Consider the following 11,879-nt stretch of genomic DNA (forward strand, 5'->3'; position numbering starts at 1 on the left):
TTTGTTTGTTTTTGACAAAGGCCATTACTGGAACAACTAGAAATACAGAAAAGATTATAGTATTATATTAATGTTAATTTTCTGGTTTTGATAATTGTGCTACGGTTATGTTAGAAGATATCCTTAGGAAATACACACTGAAGTAGTTGCGATAAAGAGGCATCATATCTGCAGCTAACATACAAATGGTCAGAAAAAAAGCATTTATTCTATACTGTTATCTATACTGATAAAGGGAAACCTCTTCTTTAGAGCAGAGGTTTACACAAAGAATGATGTATTTAGAAAATAACAATTTTGTAAACATCACAGTAAAAAGTTTTTCAGGTAAGAATCGTCAAAGGATGCTAATCTAGGAGGGGCAGGTTTGATGAAGAGAATATCAACACAGTCTCAAAAATTCCTCTTAACATTCTCAAATTAACTTTCTCAAATTAACCACTAATTGCAAAGAAAAAACAATAACTATACAGTGGAAAAACTGACATCTTACCTACGTGATCACAGTATCACCCACAAGGGGCAAAGGAAAGTTCTAAGAGTCTGGATGGACATCACTCATAGTATTTCAACCCACACCGCATAACCTGAATTGAACCATAAAGAAACATTGGCAAAACCCACACTGAGGGATGTTCTATACTTTTAATTGCCCTATATTCTTCAAGTACAGCAAACTGCAAATGACAAACAGGGTCTAAAGGTCTGTTCCAGATTAAGGAGTCATGATAAAGCAACATGACACTGGACTAGATCCTGTAATTGAAAAAAATATACCAACTGAACAACAAATGAAATTGGAATAGGGACTATAGATGAAAGCATTGTTATTGATGTTAAATTCCTGAACTTGATTAACTGAACTTAGTATGCTTGTTCCTATGATGCACATATGTCGTACTGATGGGTAAGGGGTATAATGTTTGAAATGTACTCTCAAAAGGGTCAAGGAAAAAAATATGTAACAAGAGACAGAAAATGGTAAAGCAGATATGAGAAACACTAAAAAAGAAGTCAAAGTGCAGAACAATATATGTATTTTTCTATTTAAAATTCTCAAAACAAATAAATATACATATATGTGCATGAAAATGTACATTTCTAGGATACTAAAATTAGTAGTACTCTCCTGCTCCCCCAGGTAAGGGAACTAGGAGCTAAAAAGTATTAGGTGATTGGCATGAGCTATAAAGGGTTAAGTCTCTCTTTTCTCAACCCTGAGATCCACTGCATGGAAAAAAAACAGCACTAATAGCTTTCAGATGTTTTCTATATGTATACCCAAACTTCTGCACATACATACATACATACATATACATATANACATATATATATATATATATATATATATATATATATATATATATATATACATATATATATATATATAATTCTTATATCATCTTGGTGGCTCCATATTCTAATTAATAAATGTATTGAAGTGTTCTATTGGTATTTAAGTTTCTAATATACCGGGGGTGCAAAAAAAACATATACACAACTTGTATTCATCTTTTGTTATTGGTATATATTAGTTTTAATAGTTTCTTTCTTTCTTAAAATGTGTAGTTTCTTAGCACCCTCTCTATATATTTAAATACAGTCTGAGGTTTTAAAAAATACCTTATTTCATCACTTTTACATTTACTTTGATGAAAACTATGTTTGGCCTTAATTGAATTAACTTATTTAATGTTAGTTTCTGTTTTTATGACTTTTTAAACAATATTTTATATTCATGCTGTTTTGGAATTTTCCTTCTCATCTAATAACTTCTAATCAATGTATGGCAGTCATATTATTATTTCAACAATATGAAGACTTAATACTTATATTCTGTTCTGAGATTTAATATTAACAAATATCTTCATAGGAGAAATTGAGTCTAGTCACTGGATCATTTATGGAAGGTGGCTACTCAAGGCATGAATATGAAATGTGAGTTGTGGAAGTCCAGATCCCAGTTAACACCTAAGAAATGTACTTTTCCCAAAGTTGACCAACCCAACTTGTAATGGATCTGGGCCACTCTATAAATGGTTCCTATTATGAATCCCTTGTGTTAATTTTAAATAAAAATCCCAAATTGATTAAAGCATGAAAAGATACTTCCAGCCTTCACAACTATTATTATTTATTGTATTTTACATTAGCCTTGTGATCTTTCAGGACATGAACAACATATTCTAGAAACACTATTTAAAAAATCTTAAAATTAAAGTTAAAACTTTACTTTCCATAACAACTTTAAAATAAAAATGTAATATCTATACTATGTATATCATGTTGCCTATTCCATACATTTTATAGTGGTATTTTATACATACTCTACTTGGTGATAGGGCATACTGCAGGTTTCCAATGAAGGCAGCATAAGAAAAAAATCTTTCTTTGAAACCTCAAAAAAAAGTATATATATATATATGAAATAAAAAAATGGTTGCTTTGTTCTATTTATTTATTTATTTTTTTGCGGGGGAGGGGGGTACAGGGAGGAATGAAAGAAATTTGGTTTCTTCTTCAAAAAGCTTTCCCAAAGAGTGGTCATTCATTTCCATTACACATCATCATGGATAAACACTGTTCTCCAGTCTTTCACCATAGTGTGAATTCAAGGTAATATGTATAACATGTTTTCCTGAAATCCACTGTATTCATTTGGACATATATGGGGTGTCCCTTGTGTTCTTATTCTCATATAAAAGATATTAGCACTTTGGCTTCAAGAACAAATTTTTAAAAACCATAAATACAACTTGTGTTTGATTTGGATCTTGGCTAATTATTAAGGAACTATTCAGCAGTAATGGTCTCAGATACTTAAATACCCTGTGAAACTGCAATTAATTAAGGGATTGGATATAAGAACTATGCAACCAACAAGGGAATGAGAGAAGAATTCTAAGTCTGGATGCCATGTTCTAAGCAAATACCAATAATTTTCTTCTCACTTTCGCAATACGTATAAATAGAGGGAGAAGAAATATATGAATATTAAATAAAAAGTGCATAGAAACTGGGAAAATATTTTTTGCTGCTGTTAAATTTGCCACTTAATTCCAGTTCAGTAAGATGCTTATAAAGAAAATATAGGAGCCTAGTTACATTGCTATTTATAACTTCTTGAGAGCAAAAGAATGAATACCAATCAACTTCCCTGGTTTAAACTTAATTTGCCTTAAACCATGTTATTTTGTAACTTGAACATCTATGATATACCTTGAAAATTTAAAGCAAAAAGCAAAAACATCTAAAAAGCCAGAAACTTCATCAATACATCTAGACAGACGTTTGCTTGTAGTTTTTGGTATCCAAAACCTTTTTTCCACACATTGCACAGATACCTAAAAGAAAAGAAAACATGTAAGCAATCAAATCATAATACAAACTAATAATCCCAAACAAATATCTAATACCAATGGTTTGGTTAATTTAAGTTATTCCTGAAGCTAAAAACATAATTTAATAGCATCAGAAAAGAGAAAAAAATAAAAACAGAAAAACCATATACTTTTAATAATGAACAAGTTCTATTGTGCCTTATAGAAGAGAGCATTTTACAACAACAGGATTTATGAAAGGCTACTCCTTTTTCTGTATTGTCCAAATTAGTACCAAATGAAACACGTTTGATATGAACAGAAAAATGGTATTAAACTTACCCTTTTTGTAGGCACAACCCTGGCAGTAATGAGAACCCGGTTGGTGCACAGAACTTTTACAAATTCTGCAAATGGAGAACTTATTCTTTCCATATGGATCGAATCTAGAGATTTTTTTTTTTTAAAGAAAGAAAAACATATAATACAACGGCAACACTCAAATAACCTCATTTAAGCAACAAATGAGATTAAGACATGCTCTTTATTCCCTCTGTCAAACTCTACAATTGACAGGCATGGCACTCTTCCAGCTGGCTACTCTCTAAAATGCCTACACGCCTCTGCCCCTTCCATGTAAGTTGTATGCATATAAAGAGTCATTTAGGGCCGGCCAAGTGGCATGTTGGTTAAGAGCTGTCTTGGGACGCCGGCTCTGAGCAGCGGGGTCCCGGTTCGAATCCCACATGAGGGCCAGTGATGCTGCGCCCTCTATAGCTAAGATGGTGAACAACGGCTCGACCTGGAACTGGGCTGCAGTGAGTCACCACCTACGGCGTAGGCTGCAGTGAAGCTGCAGTGGGCTGCCATAGGCTACCGTGTGTGGCTGGCAGCCAGCGAGAGCAGCCAGCAGCCGGTGTGAGCTGCTGAGAGCCGCTGTGAGCGGCCATCCAGAGGCTGGCGACAGATCTGCCTCACCTGGGAAGAGCGCAATGATGATGCCAACATGGGCCAGTGAAGCAACGTCCTTCACAACTAGACTGAAGAACAAAGGGACAGCAGCTTGTCTGTTCCCCATCCCCCAATTCCCCAGCGCTGTTTCCCTCCTCCAATTCCCCAAAATAAAAAAAAAGTCATTTGTATTTAATCCCTGTTTATATCTGTTGTATTTGGCAATCTATTTGTGTGATATAATTAAATATTATGAAAACTGATGAAATAGGAGTGCAAAAACAGTGATTGAGTCTATTAAAAACTAAGTGAATGCTTTAGGATGACTAGATAAGCGTGAATCATTACAACTTCTATTGATTTAGGAATGGATAAGACAACTGTTAAAAATTGGGGAAAAAAATCATAAGTGGGAAGATTTGGCGCTTCACTACTGTCAGTTCATGCTCCACTTTAAAGATACTGGAAATATATATTCTGGTTATGATTTACAGAAGGAAAATGAAGAACTCAAACGGGCTTATCTCAATATCAAATGATTGATGAATGCATATAGTTACGTGCTTTAAAATAAGATATGATTACCTAATTAAACTGACATCTTCAATTAACTGATCCAATATCTTCAGATAAAGGGGTTCCTACTATATAAAAATGCCACCTTATAGTGACTGAAGTGAATAATAACTTTAGAGGAAATACTTCCCCCTAAACTGGCAATAACTTTTTCTAACGATACTCATATACTGAATACCAACACTGTTTCTTCTCTTGGGGTACAGTACAATAGCTCATTTTCAAAGGTTAATTTTTTCAAACTCAAAAGAATGTCACTTTACTTCCCACAAGAGAAGACAGGCACTATTCTTTTCAATAAGCTCAATTTGTTTGGACCTGTATGTGGAGATTAATTTTTCTTAAGACCATAATTTATCATTCTAAGATGTACATTTTATTATCTCTGAAACCTTAAAATTAATTGGCAGAGATTTTTCTTTCTTAATTCAATGATGTGTCCTATAAATGACAGTATCTTAGCTTCAAAACAATACAGTAGTAAACTTCCCAAAGTGAGATATTTAGAGAATCCAAAACTAATAGCTACTTTTTAATGGTATCAGAGTAAGTTTGGGAACATAAAGGAACTAGAAGTATATAAAATTGTACAATCTATAAAAATAACAACTTAATAATAACTGGTCTTAGAAGATATCAATAAGTCAGTCAACAATACATAGTGTGACACTGCTTGTCACTTAAAAGATTAAGTCTATTGTGCTATCTTATGTGCCAGGTACTGTATATAGTAAGTTTATTTTTAATATTTCTAATCCTTGAGATGAAGTCATGAAACACGTACTTATTCATTCAGCAAATATATACTGATTGCCTACTATGTGCCTGTTACTGCTCTAAATACTAAAGATGAACTTGGCAGTCAAAGTCTCTGCCCTCATCAAGCTGACATTCTAGTGAGCGGAGATAGGCAATAAGTAATGAAACATGCTTTTCAGATAGTAATATATGTTGTAGATAAAATTCAAACAGAATACTGTGGCAGACATGAGGGGAAGGAGGGAAGACATTAGTTTAGATGCTAGTTAGGGACCCTCTCTTAGGAGGTGACATTTCAGTTGAGACCAAAGTAACAAGGAGGAGCCAGCTATTGGGTTGTCGGAAAAGTCATGACGCATTTTTGCAATGGAAAACATAGAAAAAATACGTCATGACTTTTCTGACAACCCAATATTTAAGCTCTGAGGGGTGAGCTGTAGGAGGAGGAAAAAGCAAGCACACTCTTCCAGTGGGAGTGGGCCTGGCATATCTGATGCAGGAGTTGGTACAATAGAAAGTGGGAGGGGACAGATCATGGAGGACCTCGTAAGAACATAGTTGGGGGCTTGGATTTTATTCAGTATAAAAAGAAAACCAATGGAGGCTTTTGATAAAAGGACTTACATGCCCTTTAAAGGACCACTCTGGTTACTTTAAGAAGCAGGGAGAGAAAGTTATTAAGGTATCCAAGTAGGAAATAACAGGGATTTGGAATGTGATAATAGCAGTGAGATGGATAGAAGCAGGTGGATTCAGGTTGTATTTTGGTGATTGTGACAAAGGACATGCTGGTGGGTATGGGAAGTGAGGGAAAGGAGGGAACCAGCGAATAATTCTAGCTTTTAGGTTTGCACAACTGGATTGGACAGTGGTATAATAATAAGACTATGATTAGAAGACTGAAGGAAAAAGAGGTTGCCTGTTAGACATCCAATTGGCTTAATTAAATAAGCATTTGGAGACATGCTTGGGGCTCAAAGAATAAGTCAGGACTGAAGATACACACTTGGGAGTCATTAACAGACAGTTTGAACTTAAAGCCATTGGGCTAAAGTCACTTGAGGAGAAATTATAAATTTATAAAAGTCTAGGATTGCGTCTAGAGGCACTTGATTAAGAAGGAATAGCCAGTGAGTTCGGAGGACAGGAGAGCATGGTGTCCCAGAGCAAAAGGCCGTCAGTTTTAAAGGTCATATGTGATCCTGACAAAAGTAGTTTCAAGAATATAGTGGGGATGAAGGCCTGACTGGAGTGGCTGAAGGAGAGAATGAAATTTAAGGACATGAGAAAGTATCTAATAAGGCTTTTGAAAACTTCTGCTATAAAGTGAAGCAAGGAAATGGGATGGAAGCTGGAAGGGTCCATGGGATTTTTAAGACTGGATATAATAAAGCATGGTGTCAAGAATTGTTTTTAAGGTGGGAGACATTTTTATCCCCATTCTTAGATGAAAAAGTAAAGTTCAGAAAAGTTAAGAAACTGACTTAACTTGTGTAAGGTCACAGAGCTAGACAGTGACAGAGTCTAGATTCAAATTGAGGTCTGATTCCAGGACTTAGGCTATTTCCACATTTCTCTGCTGCCTCTGATTTGCAGGATAATTAAGAACTAGGGAAAAAAAAGTCATGTTTCTGGTGAAATTATAAAAAGAAAGTGGCACTAATATCTTCATACAGTGATACAGCGAGGAGGGACAGGGTGGAAAGCAGCAGGTTATAACAGATAGCTTGGTTTTGCGTGACAGGAACTACCTATCTCTATGTTTTATCACAATAGAATGATGCATACCAAATTCACGTCAGTACGCTTAATATTAAAAACAGTGGTAATTTTATATATTGCTGCTTTATTGATGCTCCTATACCTACCTTGCTTTTTTTGAGGTCAAAGCTTTATTTTCATTCAGCTTTCTTCCGCCACTTTCTATATCAAGATACACATGTATTTCAGTGAGTTATTTCTACACATTTCACATATAAAAATATACATATAACATTTAACAATTAGTTTAAAAGTTCATTTTTGACATCCTACTAATAGACACTAGCCTATATCAAAATTAAAAAAAAAATCTTCATTTAATAGCCAGGTTCTCAAGACACTACTTAAGACATTTATTAGGAAAACAAAAAGAGAAGCCAAAAAAAATTTGGATTAAACAATCATTTTATTTCTCAGACTCAAAGTAGGACTTCAGGAATACGTCTACATTTAATTTATGTACTGTAAAATCTAGAAGCCACACTTTAGTGCCATAGACCTTGAATACAGTGAAAGTATCTCTTTTCCTTCCATTTGACAACATTTTCACTGTATTTAATAATTAGGAAGGTGAAAACATTTAAATGATTTAAGAATATAAAAATCAGGTGAAAAAAAAGGGAATTAAATACCAACTATAATTAAGCCGAATCAAATCCATTACTATCATATACTCGTTGCTTGAAAATTATTTCATCATTATGTCACCTTCTGCTTACTAAATTAGGAACTCTGACATGTAACTGAGAGAACTAAATAGACTAAGATATTAAATTGCTGGAGGATCCAGTATTCTTTAAATTTAATAGATAAAATATTTTGTACGCATAACATTTTATTTTACAAGTAATGTACTGGGTCGTCAGGAAAGTCAAGACACATTTTTGCATTGAAAAACATAGAAAAATATGTCATGACTTTCCTGACGACCCAATAAAAGCTAAAACATTATTCACAAGAAGTATCTGATTCAACTTCTGTGTTCAAAAAGGAAAAATACCTGTGGTATTCCTTGCACCGTCTTTCCATGTATCTGGAGTGATAACAGTACCAAGTTTCTTTTCACCTGTTATAACAAGATATTAACAGAAAGGGGAATTAGTATTTACCATCTAAGAAATACACTACATTGTGTCTAAAGTTCACAACGGTATTAACAGTCACATTATAGTAGGAGCCTGTTAATGCTAATGCTGGAGTCAGGGCCATTGACCTGCGACTTAAGATATTAAGTGTGGGCAATGGAAAACTAACTGATTCTTAGTAAAATTTGTAGTGTAATAGTATGGCTTATAACAAGCTTCCTCTGTACAGTGTACTTTGAACAAATCAGTTAAACACATCTATTAAGTATATTCATTCCATAAATATTTACAAAACATCTATAAACCATTTATACTATGTAGAAACTATTGTACAGAACACAAAGGGAAAAAACCCAATGAGTTAGATAAAGTTCTAAATTTCAAGGAGCTTGCTGATTTCTCTAACAGTAGTAAATTGGGTTTCACCAGTGGACCTTAGGACCTTAGTGGACGTGAAATAGATGAAACTGTACACAAACCTTTTGTATATCTCTTTTTTTTATAGACTTTGGTAAGAGTCTACAGCTTTCATCAGATCAAAGGGTTCAGAGAACCAAAAGAGGGGGGGGAAAAAAAAAGCTAAGAACCATTCAACTCAAATATAAGCTAGAAAATAAAAAGTATAAGAATTGATAGCTAGAAGAAATTGAGAGCTAACATAGTAGGAGAAATTCCATGGAGAAGAAATAACCTCGGCTAAGGAAATCCATGAAATCTTTGTGGGAACGGCAACAGAGAGGGTATGTGGCAATCAAACTGTGAAGAGGATGGAGACAACCTAGAACACATCCTGAAGAAAGGCATGGAAAGCTAAGGGTAGACATGGGCATACAACATAGTTTGGTTTGGCCCAAGTGGGAAGAGGATAAGGATTAGTGAAAATGAAGTTGGAGAGATAAGCTGAGGCCTTATTGTGGAGGGTGGTCCTGAATGCCAGGCTCCAAATACAGAAGCCCAAAATTATTCTCTGCACACTAAGAATTTACTAAAGTAACTCATCCATGTTCATTCTTTTACCTAATGAAAGATCTGTGATTCAATCTCATGGGTGTCTGTGTTCAAAGTTTTATCTACTGGGGGTATATAAACGAAACGGATCATGTTAGAAAGTAATCAGGATAAGAGGACTTGAAACCATGCCACGGAGGAGCCAGGCATGTCTAGCCTGAGGAAAAAAGAGACTTGGGTATATGACAGCTGTTTTTAAACATATAAACAGTTTGCAAGGTCAAAAAAATCATAAGGTATCTTTTAGAAATCTCACCGATTGGCATTAGAATCACTGATGGCAACTATAGGGAGGAAAGACTTTTCTAAAAGTCAGTGACATCTACACAGACTACTTTGAAGGTGGTGAGAATCTCCTGCCACCTCACCTCCATACTGTGAAAAGAGCGCTTAAATAACTGGATGGGATACTGACTTAGGGTTGTTGGATAAAACACAGGATGCACAGTCAAACTTAAATTTTAGATAAACAACGAATTCTGTTTCTGGAAAGAATGTTCTAAAAGTAAGTGCTTTGGAGCAGCAAACAACCAAGTCTCAAATGCTGCATGGGATATCCTTATACTAAAAATTATCCGTTGTTTACCTGAAATTCAAATTTAACTGGGCGTCGGATTTTTATTTGCTTAAATCTGGCAAATGTAGACGTGACTAAGATCCATTCCAGCCGTGAAAGTCTGTGAGGCGAGGGAGCCTGTCAAGAAACAGTATGGGATGAGATCCGGTGTTGGAGGGAAGCAACAGAAGTGGACAAATAGGTGCAAAGCTAAAACCACCCCGAATGCAAAACATATAGGGCTATATGGTCGTTGGGAAGGGCAGGAATGGTCAGAGGTCAGGGTAGGAGGACAGAAGCTATAATCAAAAACCGGTGGCCGAAGGAAAAAACAAAAAAGGGCAGTTTCCGGGGAACTCCAGTTAGATTGTCCTACCCTCCTTCTCCCGCAGAAGCGGCCCCTTAACTCACATTTTTCGCACACCATTCTTCCGCGACGGTTCTCTTAACCGCAAAAACAGCAGCAGCTTGACATCAACACTATAGCCAGGGAAGAATCCCGCTTCCGGGTTATAAAAACTCACTTCCGGTCCCTCCGCCCTCCGCCCTCCGCTCTCCGCCCCGCCTATCCTACACCTGGAAAGGCGAGGGAGGAATAAACAGCAGCGGGAAGGCGGGGCTGCTTCCTTTGCCCGCCCCTCCACCTTTCCGATTGGCTGTGCTACCTTGGGTCTCCGCCCCACAGGCCTGCGCCTGCGCGAGGGTCCTGGTGGCTAGTCGCACCTGATGGTGGGAAGTAGTGGCTACTCCTTCCCTTCTGCGGGCGGGAAAATTAGGTAAGCCTAGCGGAAAGCTCCGTCACGCGGGCCTCCCGGCTGTGCAGACAACTCCCGCGCAAATGGCTGCTAGCTTCTGTGCCCCCGGCCCTCCCGTGCCCACCACCCGCTCGTGCGCCACCCTTCCGGCGTGACCCACGCGCTGCTGTGATGGACGGGTTCTCTGACTGTGTCTGCCCCTCCGTTTCTCCTGGTCTCCACGCCTGTGCTTTTTGATTATGCCTCTCAGCTTGATCCCCGCTGCTAAGCCGGCTGAGGTTTGGGCAGAGTTTCGAGCGACCTAGTTTGGGATGGGGATGCTGAAGGTCGCGCGATTCCGGCGAAATCGGGAGCCGTTCAGAAGGCTCTTCTCTCCCGCCACAATGTCTGCGGACAATGGGCAGGTCAGACCTCGGGTCTCAGGGCCGTGGCCCCCGGAGGGGGCGCCTGATGGGTGTCCTCGTACGTTCGCCCGGGCCTAACACCGGGCTGGTTTCTCAAGAGGGGCAAACCCATGACCCATTCTCCTTTGTTTCTTCGTTGCCTCGTTGGTTCGTTCATTCATTCATTCAGTAAATATTTGGGTTTGGGTACTGCTCACTGTATTACATCCAAATCTGCTCACGTCAGTTGGGATTCTGAGAGTGGCCCAGAAAAAAATGTCCGAAGGGGTGTCGAGACAGTGTATTGCCGATCCCTCTCCCTGCCCCTCAGTCGGCCTAGGATGGGACCTGTGAGAAACTTTTCCTTTCTCCCTCTTGCCATTCATTCTGTTCTTGACCCCTACTGTATTATCTTTATAACAAAGAGGCTAGGCTTTGAAATTGCTTTAGCAGTTGGGACCTTGGACATGTCCCATAACCTGTTTTACTTAGCCTGTTTCCTTATCAGTAAAATACTTGCCTTTGAAAATTATAATGTGAATTAAGTGAGAGCTGTTTGGACAGGGCCTGGACTTGCCCTTTTGAGTTAGTGGGTGTCCCCTCTGTGTGTGAATAAAAAATATATACTGGAGTTTTCACCACAGTGTAACATGGACTATTACTTTAATAAGGTCCTTAACATTAGTGCTATGTTTAAACTATCTGTTAGGTCATTTATATATATA

The 11,879-nt window shown here is 37.4% G+C and overlaps 2 protein-coding genes across 2 annotated transcripts in view; one reads left to right on the forward strand and one right to left on the reverse strand.

The window, feature by feature from the left end:
• Window positions 1–2,109: 2,109 nt before the first annotated feature.
• On the reverse strand, window positions 2,110–10,537 carry CRIPT (CXXC repeat containing interactor of PDZ3 domain). Its single transcript, XM_019655843.1, has 5 exons — window positions 10,428–10,537; window positions 8,368–8,433; window positions 7,475–7,529; window positions 3,663–3,766; window positions 2,110–3,344 (listed from the first exon to the last, which is right to left on the reverse strand). The coding sequence occupies exons 1-5, from the start codon at window positions 10,441–10,443 to the stop codon at window positions 3,280–3,282; spliced, it is 306 nt and encodes a 101-aa protein (XP_019511388.1). The 5' UTR covers window positions 10,444–10,537; the 3' UTR covers window positions 2,110–3,279.
• Window positions 10,538–10,649: 112 nt separating this feature from the next.
• Window positions 10,650–11,879, forward strand: part of PIGF (phosphatidylinositol glycan anchor biosynthesis class F) — a 27,334-nt gene continuing 26,104 nt past the window's right edge. The window contains exon 1 of the mRNA XM_019655869.1: window positions 10,650–10,792. The gene's annotated coding sequence lies outside the window, so the exon portion shown is untranslated. The remainder of the gene's footprint in view (window positions 10,793–11,879) is intronic.

The sequence above is a fragment of the Hipposideros armiger genome, unplaced genomic scaffold (genome assembly GCF_001890085.2).
Source record: "Hipposideros armiger isolate ML-2016 unplaced genomic scaffold, ASM189008v1 scaffold_248, whole genome shotgun sequence".
Classification (NCBI taxonomy): Eukaryota; Metazoa; Chordata; class Mammalia; order Chiroptera; family Hipposideridae; genus Hipposideros; species Hipposideros armiger.

Coding starts and splice junctions, on each gene's coding strand:
- CRIPT (XM_019655843.1), bottom strand. Junction 7,530..8,367: donor CGGTGCAAGGAATACCACAG/GTATTTTTCCTT, acceptor ATCTTGATATAG/AAAGTGGCGGAAGAAAGCTG. Junction 3,345..3,662: donor GGGTTGTGCCTACAAAAAGG/GTAAGTTTAATA, acceptor CTTTTCTTTTAG/GTATCTGTGCAATGTGTGGA.